We start from the raw sequence: 26491 nt of genomic DNA, 5'->3' as shown, positions 1-26491 counted from the left end.
TTTTTTTTTTTTTTTTTTTTTTTTTTTTTTTTTTTTTTCACAAAAATTAAAAAAATTTTTTTTTTTTTTTTTTTTTTTAATCAAATACATTTAAAACTTGAACCATTACGATCTACACAGACAACATACCGCCACATGTTACTGTGTGTGTATGTGAGAGAGACAATGCAGGCAACAAAATGACAAATTGTTGAAAAGCAAAATGAGAGGAGTAATGATGGCACAATAATGCCACATGTGTACTGTAGCCCGGGCTTTGTGCGTGTGTGTGCGTGTCTGTGTGTGGGTGGCTGTGTGTGTGTGTGTGTGTCCAATCCAGAAGGACATTTGCTGCTGCCGGCCCCACTGTCACAATGAGAGATTCATCACCACACACACACGCACATGCACACACACACATACACAGATGGAAACGACCGCACTAATGGATCACCCCTGTCTGCATGCAATCCGCCACAAATAATGATGAACCACCCCTGCATTAAACTATTTTACACAATGCTCAATTCATTAGTCTCCTTCCCTCCCTTTTTCTGGCTATATGTGAGATAATAAAGGTAAGATATTTCTCCTTTACCTCCAGAATCATAGTTTTTATCCATTAGTAAGACATTAGGACTTTAGAAAGGAAGACTGAGGAGAGGTTGGGAGATGGACATTTGGTTGCAAAAGCACCAACACCGTAAAAGTAACAGCTGCCCCAGGAATAAAAAAAGAGCAATTTGAGAAGAAAAGGGCCAAGTTCCACCATATTTAATCTATCAATAAACTAGACTGATGTTATGCATTTTTGAAGATGAACATGTAAGGATAGATGGAAGGATTGAAATAAAAATGAGAATCTTTGTGCCAAATAAAAAGTAGCTCAAAAAATAATGTATGGAAAATATTAAAGGGTTTAATGATTCAGCCGCAATTAAATTAGTTAAAAAGGAAACATGGAGCAACGCATCTAAATGAATGAGAACTTAAGTTTGATCATGTTTTGTGACAGGTAACCAGTAGCCCTATAGTTCTCATCCATTATGCTTAGATTGGGCTGACTCCCTCACAGGGTTGGATAGTCATGCATAAGTAATATAAAGTACACGGATGAACCATAAAATCAGAGCAAGTTACAGTTAGTCAGAGCAAACTCTGACTAATTGTTACCTGTTACCAAGGCCATTTTTTGTTGTTGTTGGGTCCGACTTCCTAATTCCAGTTCTGACCAATTGTGCTGCAATCTATTCATCAACAGGCTCATGGCATTTATCTGATTTTTCTTAAATGTTCTTAAATTCAAAAGGTGATGTTCTGTAAAGGGTCTGAGTACTTAGGTTTGATACATTTAATGAAAAGAAAGAATGAAAGTCAGGATCAAGGACAAAATGTTGGATTCCAATCTCTGGTCAATTAATTGGTAAATATGGTAAACGTTTGTTGTTTAAAAGAAAATGAATGGATAACAGAAAAAAAACAGTCAATCTTTTCTCTGTGCTTAACATGTAAAAATATTAATTACCATGACGTATTTTATTCAGATTGTACACATACATTTTTAGTGTTGTTTAATTAAAATGTATACCGCTGTGGGATAGTGATTAGATAATAGCTGGCACAAATATCCTTTTCATTTAAAACACATTTTCCTTTTTCATTCTATCTGGAGCGGGAGACGAGAGAAGAAAGTGTCATTATGGATTTCAATTAAGTGATCCCTGGGCAGAGAGGGATGTGTCAGGGTGGGGAAATTAATGTGCTATGGACAGATGTTTAGTAATAATGGCCGAAAAAGGCCTGCCGAGAAACACATTCCATCCGTTGCACCCAGCTGTGGCTGGAGGAACATGCTTGCACAGAAATACGCTGAAAAAAAGTGAGAGGCCAATATCCACGGGCACATTTGTCTAATCACTCATCCGCTGACACATACAATAATGATAAACACACACAGTGTTGAGCACTTTCACATACACCCTGCTTATCAACAGAAGCTGGTATCGCCATTGGTGTGCATGTGTCTTTATGACCAGCGTTGGCCACAGCACATCCACACCTCATTTAGGGAGAATGGGCAGAATGACTGGTTGAAAAAGCTTCCTGACTGTGGGAGGTGACTGGATGCATGTTAAGTGACATGCCCCGTATGGAGAGATGGAGTAAGAAAGAGTAAAAGAAGCGGTATTCATGGGAAACTGTCTTTAAGGGCTTATTGCCTCCCTGAGCAACAAAAATGTTTTGATTGAGAACTGACAGAAGATGAGCAAAAAAAAAAAAAAGCTGAAAAGCAAAGATATTAGGTAGTCAGGCAGAATCTGCATTATTAAACAGCATGTAAACAGCTGGTCTTTTATGATGTGCTCCTGTTCTTTTTTTTTCTGTCATTTTCTCACAGAGACACACCTGGTGCCACCTAATCAGTGTTGTGGCAGGACGGATAGCTTCCAGCCATTCTTTCTGCCTTGTCAAAACAACACTCTCCCAAAATCTCTCTCTGCGTTTCTCTCTCTCACACGCAGACGTTTTTCATAGCCTGTTGTCACAACAGCTCTCCGGTAATTACCAGGGTGGCCGCCCTCCTACTGCCCTTCGATGGATGGACTGTGCAACCATGGGTTCGCCCCTGCAGCCATAACTCTACATCGATGTCTGCGTTCTTCTTTTCACCCGCACAGCAGCCAGCAAATTGGCTTCAGAAAACGACAGAGACACAGAGAAAAACTTCAAACAAGATTTTTGACAGAGACTTAGGCATGTGGGTGCACAGACATGAAAAAGCATCGAAGTAGACACATACTTATTCACTCTCACTATTTGTCATTTCCCTGTCTTCAAGGAGTAATCTATAATGCTGATATACCTCTGACCAACAGGCAGACAGGTGTCTTTCCTTGGAGAGATATAAAACTGCACAGTGACTGACAGACAGACAGACAGAGACAGAGACACACACACACACACACACACACACACACACACACACACACACACACACACTGCTTTGGTGATCACTGTGACAGCAGAATATGACTGAAGACTGAAGAGAAGTGGAATGAAGATGAGAGGAAATGGGGAAGGGAGAGCAGGGAGACATAAACTGATAACTTTTGATAACGGTTGATAACGGTTGATAACGTCAAGAAAAGATGGAAATAGATGAAAGAGCGGCTGGAAGGAAGAGCTTTGGCGACTGGCAGATCAATACAAACACCTACAATCTGCATCTAGAGAGCCGACATTTTTAAATGACTTTCTAGCATTCCTGCTCTTATTATTCAAATACTTTTTTTAAAACTATATGTAATAATTTCAATAGATCTGAGTATGTTATTTTAATAACCGTTGTTTTTCTTATGTTGGAATTGATCTTACTGTACAGTCTCATTTATAAATATATAAATGTTGGACATTAAATGATGTGTCTATCCTATTCTATTCTAATAAAATGACATTTCTTTTTTTCTGAAATTCTGAAATCAGCTTTACTTTTGGAAATACTGACTATGAGTGAGGCTATTAGCATTATGAAGTTATCTAGTATTTATTCATATCATCAAAAATAAAACAGTATTTGGTCTGGGTATTCTTTGTAACAAAACTACTTTAATTAAAAAAAAAAAAAAACAAAAAGCAAAAAAAAAAGCAAAAAAAACCCGTCAGTTCCTAAGTTTAAAACAGACGCTAAAATGACTAAACATATTGGCATGTAAACGTTTTAAAGGCGTGAGTCACTGGACGCTATGAAGCATTTAGTTGTTATACAAGTATTTCCGACGAGCCCTGAACGCCTCTTCGGAACAGAGCTGTCGTTGCCAGGACAACAAGTAAACTGTGTGGCAATGGCTGACCTTCTAAAATTGAAACAACAAGTAGAGGAATTTAAAAGTGAATACTACAACAGAAACAGGTTCGTGACATGCATTTTCATATGTACATATTACTTTACATATATTGTGTATGTGGTTGTCGCAGAACTTTAAGTTTTTGGGAATAACGAATTAGCTTAATTGACATGAACTTTTTTGTCATTGAAATTTAGTGTGACGTTAACAGCAATGACATTAGGTTTTGAGACGATTTCACAGTTATCATTTTAGAAATTGTGTCGTAGCGATTGAGTTTTTTTTTTTTTTTTTTTTTTTTTTTTTTTTTTTTTTTTTTGCCGGATGTAGAAAAACCGATAACACCTTTTTCCCTGTCACATAATTGACGAAGTTGAACGACAAATTAAAGGGTACATTGTGATTTTTATTTCCTAAAATACGGTTTGGTATGTTGTTGGTTTCAGGCTGTTTGAGAAATCTAACAAAAATAGATTTCGTGAAATGTTCAATTTAGTTGTGAAAAGAACACATTTTCAGTCCTTGTCGTTTCCATAACTCGCCACAAATGTAACTTCAGGGATATGTTTTGACTAAAATATCAGCTTGTATGGAGTATGAGTATATCCAACACCAACTCTAAAGTAGATTTGCACAATGGAACAGGTCTATTAAAAGTGATCCACATCGTCAGTTCCACATCAATCGTTTCCATAACTTAATTTTGTGTGATGGAAATGTTTTGATAGAAATGACAATACCAGTGTTATAAATTTTGTTTAGTAAGTTCATGAAGTTTAAAGAGAGCATCCAGATTTAAAAAGTGTTTTTTTTTTGTTTGTTTAGAAGCACACAGCACAATTTTTAAAAATTTGATATATGTTATTGTAGTTGTTTTGATATCTGTTAAGTTTTAAAACTTTTTTAGTAATTTAAGCTTCACTTTAAAATTTAATGGGTTATTTTCATTATACAGGCAGGCTAAAAATATGTCATATTTGTCCCAGATTTAAATTTAAAGTAAGCTTTTAATTTTAATTAACATTGTACTGGAAGTATTTTTTTTCTTGCATGTTTAATGCACATTGAAGTCATAATAAATTTTAATGTGCAATTTATAATAACAGACACCAATAATGCTTTGAAGGCCTGGGAATCATGGAGTAATGGTTGTAATTAATTTATTGAATTCAAACACTCACATTGGTGAGGAGTAGAAACAATGACTGAAGGATTTTAGTGAGACATTTTTACCCAAACAGTGGGAAATATCTTTAAAATAAATAGTTTTACATTCGTTTAAATGTATGTGTCAAATTGTACTAAATGTTATGAACACATGCATCATTATCCATTTTTTTAAACGCATTTTGTTGTGGTGTGGTGGGATTCTTTCCTGAATGTTGGACTGCAAAGCCACAAAATATATGCTTAAATTGCTTCATTACAACTCCTATCAAAACCTGTTCTTAATTATAGCAGAAAAGAAAACTGATATATTTCTAAAAATGTGTTCGATTTTCTAGGATATTTCCTGACATAGTTGGAGAATCGAAGCAAAACAGTTGTGAGCAGTTTGAATGTTTAATAGTATTTAATCATTAGGAGGAGTACACATTTAGTTCATCTGCATCCGTTTCCTTCTTACTGTGAACAGCGTCTGCTTGGGGTACACATTACATTATTTATGCTGAGCCACTGTTACATAATCTAACTCCAGAGCTTACAATGGTTTTATTCTGGGCCTTTGTGCTTCAGGCAAGCCGAGGCGAACAGAAAGGAGGAGACCCAGGCTGCCATCCGAATTCAGAGCTGGTTCCGAGCCTGCAGGGTGCGGACATATATCAGGTAGTTCTGCAGATCTTGCATGTTATGAGTGTTTGATCTAAATTCAGCTAAATTAACCCAACACTGTTGTATTTGAAATAAAAAAAAAAACAATCACATACACAAACACGCAGCAGCAGAAAGAGCCTTAATTGTCTTTCTCTCTCTCTCTCTCTGAAGGCTGTAAATTATCGAGGCACAGCTTTAAGAGTTGAGTTCAAGGGAAACCCTGATATTAGCTCACTCACATAATTATCCCGCTTCTAGAGCTGTGCAAATGGCCTCGAGGAATAAATGTAGCTCGTTTAACACACAGAGAAATATCTCTACCTTCATGCTTCCTCCGATGCTGTGACCCTAGCACCATTCTGCGGGGTCAGCAGACAAACTTCCAGACAGTAGGTTAATTCAGATTACTTTAGTTAATTGATCAATGCGTTAAGTGGATAATTAGCAACAATTTTAGCTGCCTAAGTGCAACTCCGGGGTTGTGCTATCCCCACTATAAGCATTGATTTTCTGGGCATATAAATGGCCTTTTGGAAATTGATGGCCTCGTTGGAGGCAGAGAATCGCAGTGGACTTGCATTTAGAGTATGTTTGAAGATGAATACAAATGTGCACCACTGACTAAAGGGGGTGAAAGGCTCATCTTGCGTGATTGAAAAGCCTGGAAGCGCAGAGGCCTTCCATGTTCGTGTGTCTTTCTGAGAGCTTGGGAGTATGTTTTCCTGACCTTTCCAGACCTCTTGCTGGCTAATGCCATTTGCACGTTATTCTTAAATAAAGGTACATTTATTTCAGAGTATTTTTCACAATTTGATCAGCTACATTGTTTTAGGTAGATCTGAATATTTACCTTTTTTATTGAGAAGTTTCTGCTTATTCTAGCTTTTTGTTTTAACTGAGATGAATATTTTCTGACTATAAACTAAACTGTTTGTGACTAAAGTAATAAAACACTGACATACATCCTTTTATTTGCATTATCTCAGAGTAATGTCCATTTCAAAGTTTTTGCCTTTTCAGCAACTATAAATATACCCATCTAGTTCTCTCCATAATATGATCTTATTACAGACACCTGAACAAGAAAGCAATCATCGTACAGAAGGCATGGCGCGGCTTTGCAGCAAGGGCACGAGTCAGACAAATGGTGAAGGTAAGTTAGAGCCCGGGAATAGCAATAGATATATTGATTATGATATGATAGCATGCATTAGAATTCAATTGCCATATTTCTAAGTCTCTGCCTCTGACCTTAAGAAATATAATTCACTCGTTACACATGTGGGAATTAACACTTAGCAAATGTGATGAATTACGATAAGGAATTCCATCATATCATAATTTCTGGGATTCATACAGAAGGAGTTTAGTGACAAATAGAAATGAGGAAAGAGTTGTGCACATGATGATTGTGTGTGTGTGCGCTTTAGTAAAACAAGGCCCCATTTTCAGCATATTGCCTCCAACTGCTTCTTAATTGAACAGATTGTTGATACCGGATCCAATACCCAGCGCTCTCGCGTATAATTTTCCCCTGGATTGAGTTTTGTAAATGTATCACAACAAGCTATTTATCATGCCTGTAAATTGACTGTTTGCTAAAGCATAACTGCCAGTAGCCGTTTGGGAGGCGTTCAAGAATTGGAAAGGAGGGGGCGCGAAAGGGGTGTTAAAATAAACAGTGAAGGATGTGTCACACACACATATGGGCTAAAATGAGGCTGTTTGGTCTCATTTAAAAACAGACGAGTGCTAATTTGAATCACTCAAAATTGCCACGGTGCACTGTTTTGAATTAGCCCAGAGATATTCCACGCTTCACCTCCTCTTTTGGTCTCCGTCTGTCTTCCTCTGTCTCTGGGACCTTATCGTGTCTAATGTGACTCGTGCAAAGCTTCTTCACAAAACATCAAGCTGAATTCACAATCTCCTTTCAAGTCTTTGTGTTCTTCCCCCTTCCCGTCTATCCCGTCTTCTTCATCGTTATTGAAAAAGACGTGCTGAAATATGAATCTCTTTTATGGCCGACTCTCTGGTTTGCTTCTGAAATGTGCCCCCAGTGGTCGGCTGGCACGTTCGGTCTGTGACGGCTTGTTGAGTGTGTGGCTGAGTATCCTCTGGCCCTTTGTTAGTCTCTTCTGTGGCAGGGCTGTCATTGATTATGAAATCCAGAGGAGAGCGTTTGGCCGTCATACATCTCCATTAGCGCGCTGCTTGACTACCATAGATTTTCTTGGCCCTTGTCTGTGTTAGTATATTAAGAGAGTGCCGTCCTCCCCTTGATACAAAGGCCCACTAAACACTTTTGCTCTCCCTTTCTCATGCATCTCCCTCACCTTTTCTCATTGCTCTCTTATTTTTTGCTTTCTTTCTTTCTCCATTCCTACACCTCTTCCTCCACCCTCCCCCTTTACTGTGGCCCTATCTGTGCCGTCTCTGTGCAATGTATTATGTATAAAGAGCTCTTTATCTTTGATGCCTGCTGTGGACAGATCAGAGGGCCGGGAGACAAGATGTAACGGCATCTTTCCTTTGTGTTCACAGGCGGCATATTTTACCATGAAGATGAATTTCTACAACGACATGGCGGTCAGGGTAAATATCATGATAGTGTCTTGTATTAGCAAATTCAGTGTCTTGCTGTGGGGACACTCTGTTGCTTAGTATCCGCTGTGAATCGGAGTCCCCACGAATAGCAATCTCTAACACTTATTACCAATTCTACTGCAAAACTGAAACTCTTTATTTTTACTATTTGAAACATTAACGGTTTCAAATAGTAAAACCGTAATACCGGATGTAAAAGCACATGGATGCTTTTACATCCATGTGAGTGCTGAGTTTTAGTTTATATGGGATTTATCATAAGAAGATTGATTAGATTTATAGGGAGATTTACATTAGAAAAAGAGAATAGAAATAATATCACATTGCATTTCATTCACATACAGTGTAATAAAAAGTGTATTTTCCCCCTTATAAATCGAGTCTTCTTTAGATTTATTTTTACCACACATGAATCCCAATCCCAGTGTTGACTTTCCCCTTGTGTACCTCACACCCTGTGTTCCTGCTCCCAAACCCCCTTTTTCTTAATAACTTTGACTAAATAACTGAGGTTTTAAAAATAGATTTAACAAATGCAGGTTTTAGTTATTTTTTTTCATGGAATAATTGCATAAATGTCACTAAATGTCATTTTTATGTAAATAAATTTTTACTTTTTACATTTCACCTTTTAAAAAAGTTTGATATTTTTCTGTTAGAACCTATATGTAGGAAATAGTTACTCTTTAAATATTACATTAGATTTCTGTAGTAGATATTTATCAAAAAATTATAAGTTGTCTGGACTGGGGGCAAAAATAGCTTTTTTGATGTTAAAGGTTCCAGACTGTACGTGTTACATTTAGACCTGTCAAGACCAAGTATGTATTTTTGATAAGTCAATACAAGCAGATCATATAGATCATAGTTTGATTCTTAGAATTGTGTAGGCAAACTAATTCCCCTCCATTTTTATAGCACCACAACCTTTGTTTTAACAAATGCTCTCTTTTTTCCCTCAGAGCTGTTCCCACATTTTAATGTCATAAATCACAGCAATGCAACCATGACTGATGCTTGGCAGTTTTAAAAACAGACACCTTTTGTTTCTACAGTTTTATATTCTTTATTTTTAGAGCAAAATCTCATTCCTCCTCCTCCATAAAACTGGCTGAAAACTGGTGAAACAGAAAGGGAAGAAAATATGTAAAGGAAAAAGTAATGGTCCAGATGGGCAAAGACAAAATATGTTTTTGAATGTTTTCATTTTGTTTGAAATGAAAACTCCTTGTACTCTTTACAACTATAGTAAATAGGAGTCATTATAGAGAAACATCTTCCAGTATTAAAAGTTAGGGCCAATGTCAGCCTGTGAAGCAAAGTACATGCTTCTAAAGTTAAAGGAGAGGGGTCTTTATTAATTATTAAAAACATTTTGTATCCCTATGATATTTCTCTGACTTCCAGATTTATGGTTCTGTGGTTAAAATGTAAGAAAGCAGAGGATTTAATCCCCACATGAGCCCTGCAAAGTCTATTCTATGTTTAACTGTGTTTTAAGAGGTAGAGTTTCTACCACCCACCATTCCTTAAACATATGTTATGCCTTGCGATATAACAGACGCAGAGTTAAAAATTTTTTTACAATTATAAAAACTTTTGAAGATGTATAATGCAAAGTCCAAACTTTTACATGTCTGGCATGTGACTGGCCACAACAAAGTTAGGAACAAGTTTTCCCAGGGGCATTTTGAGCTATTTACAAATGTTGAAACTGTGGATTCTAAGCTTTCTAATGATGTCAAACACATAGAAATGAAAAAGAAATGAAGAAAACCATTTGAATGTTGGTAAGAAAATAACTCACAACATTGAAGAAGAGATCAGCTACCGAGGGGTGTCAACAAAGGCTCTTCATTTAATCCCACTGGCCAGCATTCACTGACAGCAGGTATGACTGGAAAGGTGTGCAGCCAAAAGTGAGCTTTTAGAGTTTTCAGCTTTTGTTCCATTTTTCATGCTGTTATCTGCCATTCAAACACAGTATGTTATTCAGCTTTGAGCTTCCTCCCAAATTCAAAATGCCTCAGATTTACTCTGAAAACAAGCGAAATTCAAACACAGAATTTAGCATCTTAAAACCTCTAAAACTACTAGTTAAACATGGGAGGCTTCCTTCGTGATTATAATATATTTTGCAAAAGAAAAATAAATAAATAAAAATCCCTATTGTTTCAGAAATTTATGTTTCTTTCACTTTGTGCTGTGGCGACTTGTTCCTATCTTTCTTGTGGTGTGACACAAAGATAAAATGGCATTCTTAACGTTAATCGCAAGACTTCATACAAATGCAACCTTCTAAGATAAAAAACAATAATTGTGACGTATTTATATAAAACACAAGAAGGATCATGACACAACTGAGTCAAAATGTAAAACTTTCTTATCAAAGGAAATTAGCACGTTTTCACTTAATACCTGTTCACTGTTTAGACACAGAGGAATAAAACAGGCCTCTTAGGATCACGTTGTGATGTTTCCTTTAAATCAATGTTGACTCCATTCTTTTATTTCTAATCTCCCCTTGTTTTCATCACGTTGTGTTGAATAACAGAAGATAATGTATTAAGGCCATAATAGAAACTAGTGTTTACATGCTGCACCTCGTATTTGTATTAGATTCAACAGCATTGATTTGACTAGTCAACAGAGGTCAGCAAAGAACTTGTGGTGCCAATTACTTTATTTAAAATTATCTATTGACTGGCAGATCAATGCTAATTCTCATTTTGCTCTTTGTTGTTTTCCCACAGCCTCCACACCTCCTTCTCCTCTTCCTTCTCATAGCATAATTATTCTTTTACCTGCCATTGTTTTAATCTCCTAATTAGTCTGAAGGACATCCCCCCATTGCTTTAAAATGGTCGGCTGGTGTGTGTGTGGGTGGATGTGCTAGCTAATATGCAGCCTACTCTGTCAGTGGAGGCTGAACTGGTTAAAAATACAGAGCTGTGTCACTTGTCAGTCCCTCCTTGAGTAGCCTGTTTGTCACCGTCTTGTAGGATAAAATGCTGCATGTGATTTATATGAAAACTATCACAGCACAAAATACATGAAAGTAACGGGACAGTCCTGACACCTGCTCAGCAGATAATGTTTTGTAGAGAACTTATTGTCTTTTGTGCAGTGTCTTAGTATTAGATTATTTTGAAAGACAAAACAGTTTCTTCTGTACTTTGTCATCTATTCTGCCATAATTCGTAGTGCAAAGTTTTGAGAAAGTTCTTTGTTATTTCTACAGATTCAGAAAACATGGAGAGGATTCTACTACAGGAAGTACATCCATTACTTTTATGCTCGGAAAAGATATCTGCAGCAAATTCTCATGAAGAATGAGCTCGTGAGGTAAGAAGAAAATTAAACAGATTTTACTTTTTACTATATATATTAGATACATAACCTAGAGAAGATCACTTTTTTTCACAACACGTACACAGGATGTATTGCCTTTCTGAGCTCGTGTAACTTTAATGAGCAATTACCTCCCTGCCCCCCCAAAAGAGAAGAATTAGTGTTACATATTTACAAAATCTGTGCTTAATGCTCGTACCCACATGGTCCATAATATGAGTGCCCTGAAGTGTTGGAAATACTTTTAAAACTCTAATAATACAGTTGAATGTTCTAACTTGAAGACTAAAATATAGCTAAGCAGAAAGGAAAAGTGAAGAAATATGAGAAACCAAGACATAGAAATAGAGTAGAAGGTAGAGGCTGAGAAATGATTTCTTTAAAGTGCTCAGGGCTAAGGGACAAAGAAGTGAACATGTGAAGAAATTAAAAATTAACCTCTGATTTGAACCGCAGCCTGTGCATTAATAAAACATGCTCTGCTTTAGGGCTTAGTGCTAAAGAAACACCATCTTTTATTTTCAAAAAAAAAAAAAAAAAACTATCATGTTTAGCTAATAGCCACATTTTTTAATGCTGCTAATTCATCTCAACAGAAAATATCTCTAGGCTTCTGCTAAAATTAAATGTAAATTTGTTACAATGCTTCTTGGATCACTGCCTTTCCTCCTCAGGACCCCACCTGCATTTCACCTTACATCCTTCCTCTTTAACCTTTTTTAGAAAGAGCTAGGACTGCATTGTTAAAGCTTACACTCTGCTATGCTATAATACATTACTGCATGGAGTTGAGAAGATTTAAATGTTCCATATTCGGTCTAATGGCTGCATTATAAATGTATGACATTCTGTTGCTTTTGTACAAGCGCAGATATAGACTCAGCTACACCCTTGATGTGTTCAGGGTGTTAAGTTCTCCTTTGCTTCAGATAATCACATGTTTATGCAGTGCGACTGAGGTCATGATCAATTAACACTGTTCCGTAATTCATTGAAAATATCCGCCCTGTGTTAGGTATGTAGTCCTTGAATCGCTCATGACCTCATCGCTTACCCCACAAAGTTCTGCTGCTTAATCCACAAACATGCTCTTTTCCTCCACTATCTGTCTGTCTGTCCAGTTCACTGAACACATTATTGAGTGCTGGATTAATGGTGTCCATTCAGCGAATGTTGTTGTAGCAGTAATATAGTAGTATGTGTCTTGCTAAACCGCTTTCTGTCCCATCATACTCATAGTCTCTATTTCAGTGTCTTTCTCTAATGACAGATCACCCCAGCACTAAAACCATCTGTGCCATTTCATTAGGTACAGCAGCCAACTAATCCCCGCCACTTACACCATCCTCTTCGATACACGACTCCCTTCATCTCTAACTTTCGCTTCTCTCCTTGCTCCTCTCTATCTTAATCTATTTAGCTCTATATCTTCCCTCTCCCTGCCACAGGTTCACTGTGTCCATCTTCATTCATCCTTTCTCTCCTATTGCATACCCTAATGAAGTCAGGACCCCAGCGAAGTCCCCTCTTTGCCTCAGTTTTCCTTGATACCCCAACAATTTATCACTTTGTCAGGGTGACACTTAAAGTTCCCCGGCTTTATTAAGGGCATGCAGTGGGACGATGGGGCCAATTAGGAAAGCAGAACAACCATGCTTTGCATATTTACTAAATGTCCTGTCCACTAACATGGCCTGTTAACTACGCAAATTATTCCTCTATCTTCTATAACAGCTGGGTAATTATTACTGCCATAATCAGATAATTCTTGCTGTGATGCTGCAACACTGTAGTTAAACCTTTTAACTTATCCTTAAAAGTGCCAAATTGGAGGATTGAGAAGAATTTGTGGATTGCCATTGGGCTGAGCTGCACTATTTATTTTCTATAAGCTACATTGCCCCCCTTTTCTCTCTACACTTTCTTCTTCACGTCTTTCTTTAGTCAAGTTTTCTTCATTCCTCTCTCTCTCTCTCTCTCTCTCTCCCTCTCTCTCTCTCTCTTGTGTCTTGTGTCCCTTCCAAGGACATTCATGAAAGGGGAGCTGCTATGGTGGAGATAGAGCAGGCCTGCCCTGCAATCACTCTCCACTTCTGTGCGCCTGCATTTCTTTTGCTGTTCTTTCCTTCTGATCCATTCTGGATACAGTTAAGTTCACTCTTTCAGCTTGATTGTATTTGTATGTTCTCCCTCTCACTCTGTATTTGTGTTTGTGAGAGTAAAACAATAGGAAGAATAAGTAAGATACATTCAGAGTGTTCTTTTTTTTGTTTTGCTTTAATTGGGACATATTTATTTTAGCCATTGTTAGCCTCAGTACTCTGCTCATTTTGAGTACTTTAACTGATTAGTTACTGTAATCAATCAGTAAGTTAAGCAGAAAAACTGTTACAGGTTGCTGAAAAATGCCACAAGTTGTGACACCAAATTTGTCCATAAAGTTGTATATACACTCTTTGCCAACTGTTGAATCATTCAATGGGAACAATTAAATCAGCCAATCAGGTCAAGGCTCCACTAAATATTTAGAACCTAACTTATTAGCGTCTTTCCTCTCTGTCTGGATGACCAAAAGTGTGGCCTGCTGTCCCCTGGATCCTCACTCTCTGATATTCCATCAGTCCTTGAACCCCTGTTGTGAACCATAAAGTAAATTATTGATGGAATACTGAGAAAAGTAGCTCTACAATATTACACATTTAAATACATTAAAGGTCCAGGGCAGAAGTGTCAGCAAGGGTTTCCAGTTATTGGAAAGTAGTTATACTATATTATCATGTGTGTTCAGCAGCTCAGCAGCCACAAGCTGAAGTCAAAGTGCTCTACCTCATCTTCTGCGGCCTGGTCTGAGCAATGTTTGTTTCTTGATAACTGTAATGTGTTATGAGTTCTTAAAATTATTAACCTGATTGTAATTCATGTCAAATGGTAACTTGTCATTGTAAAAAAACTTTTAAGCAATGGCTTCCGCATAATTAGGCCCCAGATGCACTACTGCATATTTAGGATAGATCCTTCCTCCATTTTTGAAAGAAAGTCTGTTCAATTAAAAAAAGCTCTAATACCTCCTTTAAAACTATTTTAGCTTGCACAAGTTTTAAAACTATGCACTTTTAAGGGAGTTTCTAAAATCTCTCTGTTTTTGTTTTTAATCAAAAACCAGAGGTCCAAATGGAGCAAAAATCCTCTTTATTGCCAAATATCTAGATTAGTGTGGACCTGGCCTTTCAAGGGGGCTTATTATATGCAGTGTCTTCCAGACCCTAATGCCATTTAATAGCCTTATAATTGGCCTCTGTCTCTTTAAGAAGCTGCTACTCTTTCCGACACCCCACCTTCAGCATGTCATCACAACAATGCTAATCCATCATGATGTTTACAGCCGTTGATAGGAGTGTTGAACTGAGAAGTAGTTCACATGATAAGTTCAGCAGAATCACAGCTCCACCAGGTGTGTCTTGCTGTGTAAATGGGCAGAGCTTCATTACAGCAAACCCCGAATGGCTACCATGGTAGGTCAAAGTAACAATTCAGGTATCACTTTTTGAGGGAATAACATTATAACATGATATAAAGCCCCGCAAAAAGGGATTTTACATTTTGCTCTCACTTTTAAGTGTTCACTCAGACTCTAAATTCTCCAGATATTCATCTGGCATTTTTGGTAAATAAACTCATTCTATAAAACACAAAGGATCCAACATCATTGAACCAAAGATCCCCGCAGACCCAGAGATGTTCTTCCTCTACGCCCTGATTAATCACAGCTTATTTCCTCTTAAAAGGATAATTTGCATCTGAACTTCATATCTAATAAAGGAGACAAACATCTTCTTTAGGATTTAAACTCCAGTCAAATTCACTACATTGAGTTTTGTTAGTTTAGAGCTGATAGTAAGATTAATAGTGGATTTAAATGTGAGAGCCTTCGTCATTGTTGGTACATGTTTATGCATGAGAGATGTCAGAAAACTCAATGCGCATTTATATATTTCTCACATAATTTCAATTTAACTTATTCTAAAATACACACATTTCCAAACACACACAGGAAGAAGGCACGTGCCGAACAGGGTTAATGAGGGTTGTATGTTGTGGTGGCTGGTTGGGTCGACACAGATCGAGATGCCTTCAGCCGTTACAAATCTGTTTGGCTTTTGTCCACTACACAGCAATTAATAACACTAGGACTGTGGGCAGGAAAACAAAGGTCACCTATTCAGCCAGACCAAGACAAACACACATGCACACTGACACAAATTTGTGTGTGCTTCCAAAGTCTTTTAGAAATTAGCATGGACACTAAACCACACTGGCAAATTTGTGACTTATAAACACACAAAATATCACACACTTAAAACAGTTTTACCCTCTCAAAACAGAAAGATGCACACCTAATAATACAGGTTGTTGCTCTGTGAGGCATGAATATAAAGATATACAAACATGCACCAGGTAGTTTGTGAATAAGATTCTTACAGTAAACACCAACTTTATATTTTACATTAACAAGTAATATTCCTGTTAGCTTGGTAGACAAATAGAGGCCAGCAACCTCAATATTTACACTTTTCACACAAACCCCCACACACTATATTAAATAGCTATGCTTAATATTATAAACATACGCATTCAGATTTGCTCCTTTCCTTGTTGCACACAAGCACACACACTGAGCTCTGCATATTTCATTTATTTTGTAATTTAATCTGGTTCTCTGGAAGGAATGAGAATGCAAAGGCAACAGGACCGCATTGTAATTCCTTTTTAAATGTCAGCTGCCGCAGAATGTGTTAACCTCACATTACAGAAACACTTTGAATATCCGGATTCCGGCGTGGAGACTTGTAATTGAAAACAGAAGTTGGATAGGGGGAGAGACGGCAGAGAGGAATTAAAGAGAAAAAGAAGGGATCGGAAACGAAAAAAAAAAAGAAAAAAGATGCAGGATTGTTGATGAGCTCTGGCTAAACTCTTATTGGTATTACACCAGCGGAAATAGATTGGTTTTACTCTTAGCTTTGTGGGCGTCTCTTCAAATTATCATGGCGTATGTGTTTTAGTAATTGTTTCCAATTCCCCTTTTAAGTTATTACCCCTTTGTAACAATAAGGCTGCGTGATTGTGGAGTGAAATAGCTGTGTATGGGGTTTTAATGCATCCCATTTAGCCAGCTTCGCTAAACAGATGTCACAGACAGACCTGTCCTGGCTACTGTGATGAAATATATCCATCATCCTCCCACTTATACCCTCTCATGCTTTCAGTTTGCTTTTTTCTCTCCGCAGAGCCTCATTTCCTTGTTTTTCTCCCACTGCACCATTGCCTTTTCATGTCTGTCCCAGTGTGATTAGGCAGTTTTTTTATTACTCTGAAGGACACTTCAGGGAATTGTCAGGCTGTGCTTATAATACATACCAACACCTGCACAAATGCTGTTTAATTGGGTTGACATTGTCTACAAATTACCTAAAACTCACGATGACGTCCTAACTTGCTGTGAAAAATTGATAAACACTTAGTAATCTTGATATTAATTTAGAGAATGCATTCATTTGCATTAACCGTGGAGGCAGTAGTTATTTTTTATCCTTTTTGACCACTCTTTATATTTGCATTTGTGTATTACTTTGATTTTTACTCCTATTCTCTCTCAAAAAACATTAACTCAAAGGAAAAAAATGAATGTGGATTTATGTGGCTGTTTTGTGCTTCATGTAGGAAAGAGTTGGACGAAATTGAGAAAGCACAGACGAGAGAGAAGGAATATCTAGAAGCTATAAAAGAGCAGAAAACGAAAGCTTACCAAGCTTATCGATTGCACCATCTCATCAGCACGAAAAAGGTTGGTATTTAGTAACAGAAAATAAATACAAATGTTTTACTATGATGTAATAAACTTGCATTAATCAGACCAATATTTAGTGGAAAACTAAAACAATCTCATGATTTCTTCCTATTAACATTTATTTCAGTGTTTTCTCTTGGCAAACGTGTGAAAGTATTAACATTTTTCTATTATTACTCATATTTAGCCTCAATGCACATGGATTAATAGTTTCATTTAATTTTCACATTTTCTTTTCCCTCACAAAAATTGTATAACATTTACGTAATTTTTATTTTTTTGGTCATATTTATGCAGTTTTATAAGTAATAAAGTCAGCAGTATTATGTGTGCATTAGGATTGAAAACTATATTCATGTTGCATTTATGTAAAGATTGCTGGAATCTGCCGTACCAGTTTTAAGTCTTTAAAAATTCCCACATTTCTGCTTTGAATTTGACAACAAACTTTTAACCGAGGCTGCAGTAGCAGATGAAGATACATGTCAGACTGAACACATATCACCAAATAATTTTATTTTTCTACTTAAATAAAAGTGAATACAATGTTTCATTATGTTTCTCTGAAAAAAAATCTAGGCAATAAGCATTCCTGTTTATATATGCCTACACATATACCTGTACAGTTTATTGTGGTTGGACTGACAGAAGCTGAGATAAGCACTCCAGACAGGCCGGTCCACTGGAGGCAGGCCACACGGAGAAACTTTTTTTTTAAATTCCCTTTTTTCCCATTTTGTCAACAGAAGAGGGCTGTGTGGAGCTAAGTTGAGTGTGCACACATGAGTCCTCGTGGCTCTTCTGATGTGCTGAGTGGAGTATTTTACTTCTTCCCCTGGTCCAGGTGCACAGGAGTGCGTGCGTGTGTGTGTGTGTGTGTGTGTGTGTGTGTGTGTGTGTGGCATCCACAAATCTCTGTGACTCCCCACTGGGATCATAATGAAGACAAAGCACACTGGTCACTGTTGATTCAGCACCACTCGTCTCAATTTTTCTGTCTTCTTTTACCTTTTCATCTCATACTTCCATCTTCTGATTGGTTTCAAAAGGCTTATTATCAAAGACATGACTTTTGTACGTTGCCAGCTGGAATAATTTCAATTTGATTAGTCGTTGATGTTTACCAATGTGTATTTTCTTTTCCTCATCTGAATAAACTAATAATTTCTTTTAAACAAGCAATAAGGAAAGTATAGTAGAGTTTATCTCCTCTTCCTGTCCTCTGTCTTTCTAACTCAGTATATATTTTTGTCTTCCTCTCTCTGCCTCTGCATATGGCAGGGGTATCTTTCCCATAGTAGCTCTGACCTTGTCAGCTGTGAATAGATGGCTCTCCACCACAGTTCATCCTTCCTCAATTCTCGGACCCAAGCCCACACACACACACACACACACAATGAACCCACACTCTCACACAGATACTCAGACACGGCTTACCAAAAGGCCCTAAGTCCCTCTGACAAAGACAGAGATGCAGTGTTCCCGGGGTCAACATCATTGTTCTTCTCGTGGCTGGCTTGGTACTTTTGGGGTTTCGTGTTTGTGCTTCTGTGTGCGTCTATGAGAAAGAGAGTGTGTTTGTGTTACCAGGAAACTCTAAAGAATGTAAGATTGTCTCTGTACTAATATATTTAGACTTTCATGAACTGACATCGTATTGCTGTCCAGTTGAGTGTGTGCTTGCTGTTGATGACCCAGACTGGAAACATTTCTGATGAGTGCCAATTACCACCTCACATTGTCTCAAAGTAATCTGTACTAAGCTATCAAATTAGCCGAGAATAATATTTGTATTTATAGTTTAGCAAAGTGTCGTGTGCAACAATTAAGTCTTGTTTTTATGCAAAATTACTGACATTTTTTTTATATTATTTGGATTTTACAGGTTGATAAATCTCCTACTTTAAGATAAACCACTCCTATGGGAGATGCAACATATGTGCAGCAACTAAGAAGCAATGGATCAAAAGTAGCATTAGAATTACTTTTCAATGGGTTAAGTTAACATGTTTGATTTATTCCTTGGTTTTGCATTTACTGTTGTAAATATGTGATTTTTGGTGCCTTGATCTGTCTAGTAGGTATACATTAAAACTAGATTCAGTCAGATAATTTGTCTTTTTTTTCCTTATTAATTTAGTCGTGTGTTATACCAAAGTGTGGAGTCATATGAAGTGTATGGTGGAGAAATGGGTTGTTGCTTTGCCACAAGAAGGTCCTGAGTTTGAATCTTGACAAGGACTTTCTGCCTGGAGTTTGCATGTTTTCTGCTGTCCTATGGTCTAGGTGTGTCTGTGTGTGTGTGTGTGTGTGTGTGTGTGTGTGTGTTGTCGGCTGTCCAGTGTGTGTTGGCCTGTGATAGACTGGCGACCTGTCCAGGGTTCATAGATAGGGACCAGCTCCCAGCAGGTATAAACAGAGGACAGAAACATAAATGAAACAAATTTCTCTTTATCCCAAGATGGAGTACGTAGGATTCTCCTTCTATTACTGATTTCTACGTATCTAAGGATTATTATTGTGGAGTGGCCCATCGAATTAACCCATTAAAAATAAAGAATTAGTTTTAATTTGGTGGCATATTAAAGATAAGAATAGACTTGTCTTAACTTGACTAATTTCCTGTTATGGTTACAACTCATTGAATAGCTAGTTAAATCAAAAATCGTAGTAGCAGTGAAACGTCATAGAATTAACTAGTTTGTCAACGTTAAAAAAAATTGAGCGAGGTGATTTAACAGTTTCCCACTTCTGACTTTTTCCCTTCTCTCTCTGTTGTCTCAGTCTTAAAGTAGCTTAAATAGCAAAGAGTGTTATTAGCATATAGAGTAGATACAGAGTCGTCCGACTTGAAGCTTTGGTCTCTTAATTAACAGACAGGCAAAAGGACCACTGTGATTTGAATAATTATTACTGAGACTGTCGGTGGCTTATCTCTTCCAATTTTAGAAGCAATAAGACAAAGTTTTGTTTGTGTTTAAATACTTTTGCTGCACAGCTACAAAGATGTCAGTGTTTGACAGCTTGTGTAAGTTTTCTGTCTATGCATCGTTACTCTTGTGGTTCAATGAAGAAAGAATGGATGGAAGGCTGGAGAAAAGTTTTCTTAATGGAGCAAAGACTGAAATTGCAGCTGTTTATTTCACAGATAATGGACTTTGTTGGCACAGTCTTAATGATGTTGGGACTCTAGACAAAGAATGTCACAAAAAAAAAAAACTTCACGGAAATTCAGAGGAAACATGTAGTGACCAGTAAGGAAAAAAAAAAAAAAAGATTAAGAGATTATGTGTCTCAACTCAAGTCCAACAGAGTCCAACCCTGATATTGTTACATACAGAAGAAGCTTTATGATGACATCGTTTCCAACCTTAGAGGCACCACCAGTGAGGATCCTGGCTAAATTTAAGTTATTCAAAAATATTTTTTTGGTATTTATAAAAATTATTACCAATATTTTAACATACGACATCTTTATTGTTTTGTGGTAATACCTTAAAATGTTAAATTGTGTGATTTGTTGAGCAGTGAAAGATTGTCAAAAGTAAGACTTACTTAAAATCCCCACATTAAAATAGTTACTTTGGCCTAAATGTTAACGTGTACAACTGTTACCACTGCACAATAATTAGTCCTGTAGCCTCCATCTCTGGTTTTCTCTCTTCTTCTCTTAAGTCGTGGGCTAAAATTTCTTTTTGTTTCTCTTCTTTTAGCTCCCTGGGGTGTTCAACTCTCCTTACAAGCAGACCCCTCATGAGATGGAGCTGCTGCTGAGGCAGGTCAGGTATCAGGTCCCTACCAGCATGGCCCACCGGGATACAGGTTCTCTCGGGGGCCTTTGTGACTCAACGGGACTTAGTTTCTCTGGGTCTCCTCAGTCCCAACGTACCATTTCCACCAAAACCCAGGAGTCGAGGACCAGACTACCTCCTATCGCCACCAAGAAGGGAAAAATGACCCAAGCTGTCCATAACAGATGAGGCAGATAATGGATTAAAGCACACTTAAAATATGAATGAGGTAAAAAAAAAATTAAAAAGAGTGCAATAGTAAAATTCTTGTGTTCGAGTGATGACAAAATAAAAGACAATGTGACAGCAGCTGTAAAGCCCAGCTGAATCAGCGGCTCCTGGAAGAACACCTTTGCCTCGACACAGTGATCACAGTAATATCTGTTCTCCATGCGACTTATGCAAAAATCTTAAAGCTACGATATTACACCTTGGACTGGTGAGATTTCCACGAGTCACAATTTTTGTGATTTATACTGAATCATCTGATCTTTCATTTTATTTTTATGTGAACTAGTTAATTTTTAATCTGAGTAAACACATCCTGTATGAACCGTACTTTTTTACTGTTTCTATGACATTAAGTAGGACTTTTGAAACAATAAGAGTTTAAACTGGGAGCTAGTGGAGGTAATCTCTTCAATCATTGAAAGAGGTAGCAAAATACACAGCTATTAGGTCTTGAGCAATTATTCACATCGACCCCTCTTCATAACCCTGCTCTCATAAATCGGGAAGCTTCCCAGCACAAAAGCGAACTTGCATGTGAAAATTATACTTTTGGTAAATATAAAGTTCTCATGTCATTTACTTAAGCTGACACATACAAATCAGAAGATAAGGCTAATACTGAATAGAGCACAGATTCTTTAAGCTATGCCAAACGAATGGTAAAAGTTATTTACGACAGCTGCGTTCAGACTCAGCATACGCTCTCTAGAATGATACCTGAGGGTAAATAATTTCCTTTTTTCTAATAACTCTAAGTCATTGTTTTATAGTTTTGAGAACTACTACATAACCAGTACTTATAAATGGCAAAGTGCTTATTAAGCCATACAGAAGAAATGAATCATTAAAATACTTTAGACAAATCTTGAGCTGATCTTCATTTTTATTGGAATAATATGTCACATACAAGATAGCATTTAATATAACAACAGTAGTATAAGTGTAACATAATGATTTAAAGTTTGATCAAACTACTTCATATATTATAAGGTGAAACAATATGCAATAAACTCATGTGCAGTCAGACTTACTAGCTTATTAGTTGTGCCTTTAAAGGATCATGACACCTAAATTCATCATGTGTACATAATCTTAGGTGTTTGTCTTCCATTCCCTATGTGTGCTTTGTTTGTTTGCATTAGAGTTTGTTCTCGGGGCAGGAAGTCCCTCTTTTCTTTCATTTGCACTCTCCCCTTTACCTCACACCCCCTATATCCCTGGTGTGATAACTATCTAGTGGTGATGGATAAGGTTGAGGTGCTGGCTGTGGAAGTGGTCAGGCCAGGCCACTGATCCCATAGCGATAAGAGCAAGGACAGGGTCCCTGTCCCTTCCTCTATCCCCTCCCCTCCTTCTCTTTTCCAAAACAAAAACACAACTGAAGGTCATCTTTTAAAAGGCAAAAACTACTTAAGTTAGCCTTTTTTTGCAAAAGGTTTATCCATCACCATCAGAAAAATCACAATTAATCAATTAATGGGACTTACTGTTAAGTACACACTCACTGTTGGAAACTGAAATAAATCAAAAAGTGTTTTGTCATCACATTATAAAAATCACTGCACGTTAAAAAACAATGTTTGAAATGAAAATGATTCATCCTTTTTCTTTGCATTCAAGTTTTTTTCTTTTTGTTTTTTTTTTAAACCTAGACACAATACATCTATTCTTGTACACATGAAATGTAATCGTAATCGTTCCTCAATGACAAAATGAGGTATTATACAAACTCCTTCCATAGGTACAGAACTGGAATTTGTGTTAAAAACGGCGTCAGACTGGGTTCATATTGAGCCATATTCCATTCTCTCAGTACTTAAGTTCAGACTCTTGAGTTTTAATTAGTAATTGTGAGTGTCTTTGCTGAAATACTTGACTATAAAGTCATTACCACTCACAAGCTAATCTACTGAGCTGTCTGTGTGTGAGTGTGAAGTGCTGTTATTAACCCTCTGTTTGATCTGTCTCACACAATAATTTCCCTGACTACACAATTAAAGACCAAACATTTTTTGCCACTCCAAGCCCTTACAATCTTTTTTTCCCTACAATTAATTGACAAGGAACAGCCGTCATATTTTATTGCTACTAATTTTTCCTTGATTTATTTTAATATCCATAATGTGAAGACAATCTGCAAGGCATTTCTTGTCACTTGTTTTCTAAATAAACAAGGAATATTTTTAATCAGAAGGACTCAGCCTTCAGTTATTAAACTATACATTTGGTTATGTTTTATCCTAAATCCAGAAGTAAAGCCAACTTATTAAGTGTCCACAGATACAGCTTTTAACCCAAAGAGTGACATCAGACAGGTTTATAAAGTTACCTGGATTCTATCATGAAGACACAATCTCCCCCGCCCCAAAGAAAAGATGAAAAACACAGAAGCAGTCGAGCTGAAACCTTCAACTTGTGTTGTACAAATTTGTCAAAAGTGACAGCAATTTAATAAATCATCGCTCTCCATCACACGCATATGCACACCCACCCACACAAGAGCACACGATTCACAGCTTGCCCTCTACTGCCCGATCTACATGTATACGTAAATGAGGTGTAAGCATGTGTGTGTGTGTCTGTGTGCACGCAATTGTTAGAGAGAGAACGTGTGAGCATGGGCCCTGCAGTCAGGTCCAGGCATTAGGTAATTGACTGTGTCTTTGCTCAAGGCCTTTCATGGATCACCATCCTTTATTAGCTCACTTCCCAGCACACATACACACACATCCAAAGTTCCCAGCAGCTCCACCCCAGCCCCTTACTCCCCACCATCAGCACCCAGACCCAATTGCCCGGAAACGAGTAGTGAAACAAGAGAGAGCAAGAGGAGCATGGGAAGAAGAAGAGAGCAGCGACAGGGGAATGAACTAACACGGCCCCAGGAAGTGGCAATAAATAAGCATGAGGGCTGAGTTGTAGGGTGTATGGGGTCTCCTTCAGCTGACAAGAGAGATTGGGGGAAAGCTCTATGCGTTTTATAAACTGTGCAATATGCAGTGTTTGTTAAAAATTATTGGCAAGGTTGTGTATTTGTTGGGAAGGTTGTAGATCTGTAGAGATAGCATGCATAGAAAACAAATCTCATACACATTTTCTAAATTACGGATGTTTTAGACAAATGTAGCGTGATTCTGTCGGATTGCAATAAAAGAATATCAAAGAAGAAGCAGAGGATTTTTTAAAAAGGTTTTATTGGCTCTAGTGGCTTTTATTTGAGAGTAGCCAGACAGGAAGGTGGGTAATGAGAAAGGAAGACATGTGGCAAAGGTCATCGGGCCGGGACTCGAACCTGTGACATCTGCGTCGAGAACTAAGGCCTCCATTCATGGGTTATGCCCCAGATATATATGTGTATTTGTGGATTATATAATTATGTTCGCTATAGTATCTGGATCTTCCACCAACATATGCGTGCACCAAACTGCAGCTATTTAGTGGAAAAGATCAGTAGTTACAGTTACAAGCAGGATGTTTTTGCGGCTGCTGTCAAGGTTCATTGACACCATCTGCATTTATGACTGCGACTTTTTTCCTAAGCTCACATGCATATCTTTTTAATTGTAACTGTAGCATTTTATTTCTAAGGATTATTCCTCTGACAGGCTGCAGTGTGTATGTAATTAACCACACAGAGTGGCTGCATGAGCAGTGTGACGATAAAATTGTAACTTTAAAGCATTGTATTGAAACTGCTGTACTTGTAAACTGATTTTATGCACTCACTCTACACAGATCTTATAAAATCTCCCATTTTTCATCCCTCGTCAACCTTTATCACAAACTGTCATGTTGCAACCACAGAGATTTTCTTTTCTTGTGAAGGAAAAAAGAAATGATGCATGGTTTTGCCTGAAATGTTTTCAATTTTTCTTTGCAAAATTCCTCAAGCTTGGTTAGAGTTGATACAGAGCTTCTGAGCATCAACTTAAGTCTCACCACAAATTTTCCCTTGGATGTGGACGTAGATATTTGACTGGCTCATTCTAACATAAGGATATGCTGTGATCCAGACTATTTACATGTAAGTTTAGCGTTTTTATGGTTGTCCTGCTGGCAGATGAACCTCAATCTCTGGTCTTAGGTAGTTAGCAGCCTCTAACAGGTCTTCTTCATGAACCTGTCTTCCAGACAACTCAGAATGGCTGATTAAAAATAACCCCAGTGCTTTATGCTGTGGTCTGTGAAACTTTCAGTATCAAATATTGTTTCATACCCCAGTTTGCTTTAACTTAATACAGAATTTTATTCCTGACCTGTCTGCTGTGTTCCTTGCTGAGGCCTTCAAGGAACAGGTGCCTTTATACTGAGAATAAATTTAGCACCATCTCTCAAAACTCAGCGGACCTCATATTTTCCCACTTTCAGCCGGCTCGGTGAAGCTTCGTCTTTCTGCTTCTCACCCCCTCTGTTTACGCTCTCTCTTCTCTCACTCCATGGTAATTAGTGCGTTAGTCCTATCATTGGCATCACCGCCAGCTACAACAGCAGCCAGCACAGCTTCTTGTCACAGCTCACAGGGCCAGTAGAGTGGACAGCTCAACCCTGGTACTCATCATCTTCATACTGCGCCTCACCCAACTCCCCCCAGCCACATTATCTAGCAATGCTATTCAGCCGTGCTCCTAATTATTTTTCCAACCCTGACCATAGCCCTCTCACCCAGCCTCTGCCACCATATCCAGCAATGCTTGTAATCATCACCCTAAGCCTTGCTTCAGCCTCTCTGCAAGGCCCGAAGCTTCATCATTAACATAGTTCAGCTTTTTTTTTCCCTTTTCCCAGACTATGGCTCTTTGGTTTGACCATCACAACTCTTGGCAGGATACACACAGCTCCCCCAGTCCAATCCAAGCACTAGAAAAAACCTGTGACTGCTGGATTATTGTTTATGTTGGCCGCCTGGGTCACAGAAAGGCAGTCTTTCTTTCCTTACACAGTCACAGTTCTAACTTGGCCAGGATGCAGGTGCTTTGTCTTAGTGGAAGGAACAAGTTTCAAAGATTGCTTATTTTTTGGCTCAG

The 26491-nt window shown here is 37.8% G+C and overlaps 2 protein-coding genes across 2 annotated transcripts in view; one reads left to right on the top strand and one right to left on the bottom strand.

Moving 5' to 3' along the window:
* The window catches only part of esrrga (estrogen-related receptor gamma a), a 254277-nt gene that overhangs the window by 207856 nt on the left and 19930 nt on the right, over window positions 1-26491 (bottom strand). The gene's annotated exons all lie outside the window — the stretch shown is intronic.
* On the top strand, window positions 3794-21500 carry spata17 (spermatogenesis associated 17). The gene is made up of 7 exons (XM_015037366.1): window positions 3794-3889; window positions 5562-5651; window positions 6711-6792; window positions 8184-8234; window positions 11488-11591; window positions 17319-17442; window positions 21159-21500. The coding sequence occupies exons 1-7, from the start codon at window positions 3822-3824 to the stop codon at window positions 21423-21425; spliced, it is 786 nt and encodes a 261-aa protein (XP_014892852.1). The 5' UTR covers window positions 3794-3821; the 3' UTR covers window positions 21426-21500.

This window comes from Poecilia latipinna, unplaced genomic scaffold (assembly GCF_001443285.1).
Source record: "Poecilia latipinna isolate Pla-1442-1.1 unplaced genomic scaffold, P_latipinna-1.0 Scaffold402, whole genome shotgun sequence".
Classification (NCBI taxonomy): domain Eukaryota; kingdom Metazoa; phylum Chordata; class Actinopteri; order Cyprinodontiformes; family Poeciliidae; genus Poecilia; species Poecilia latipinna.
Note: the sequence above shows the minus strand (reverse complement) of the source record. Positions and strands in the feature narration are given on the sequence as shown.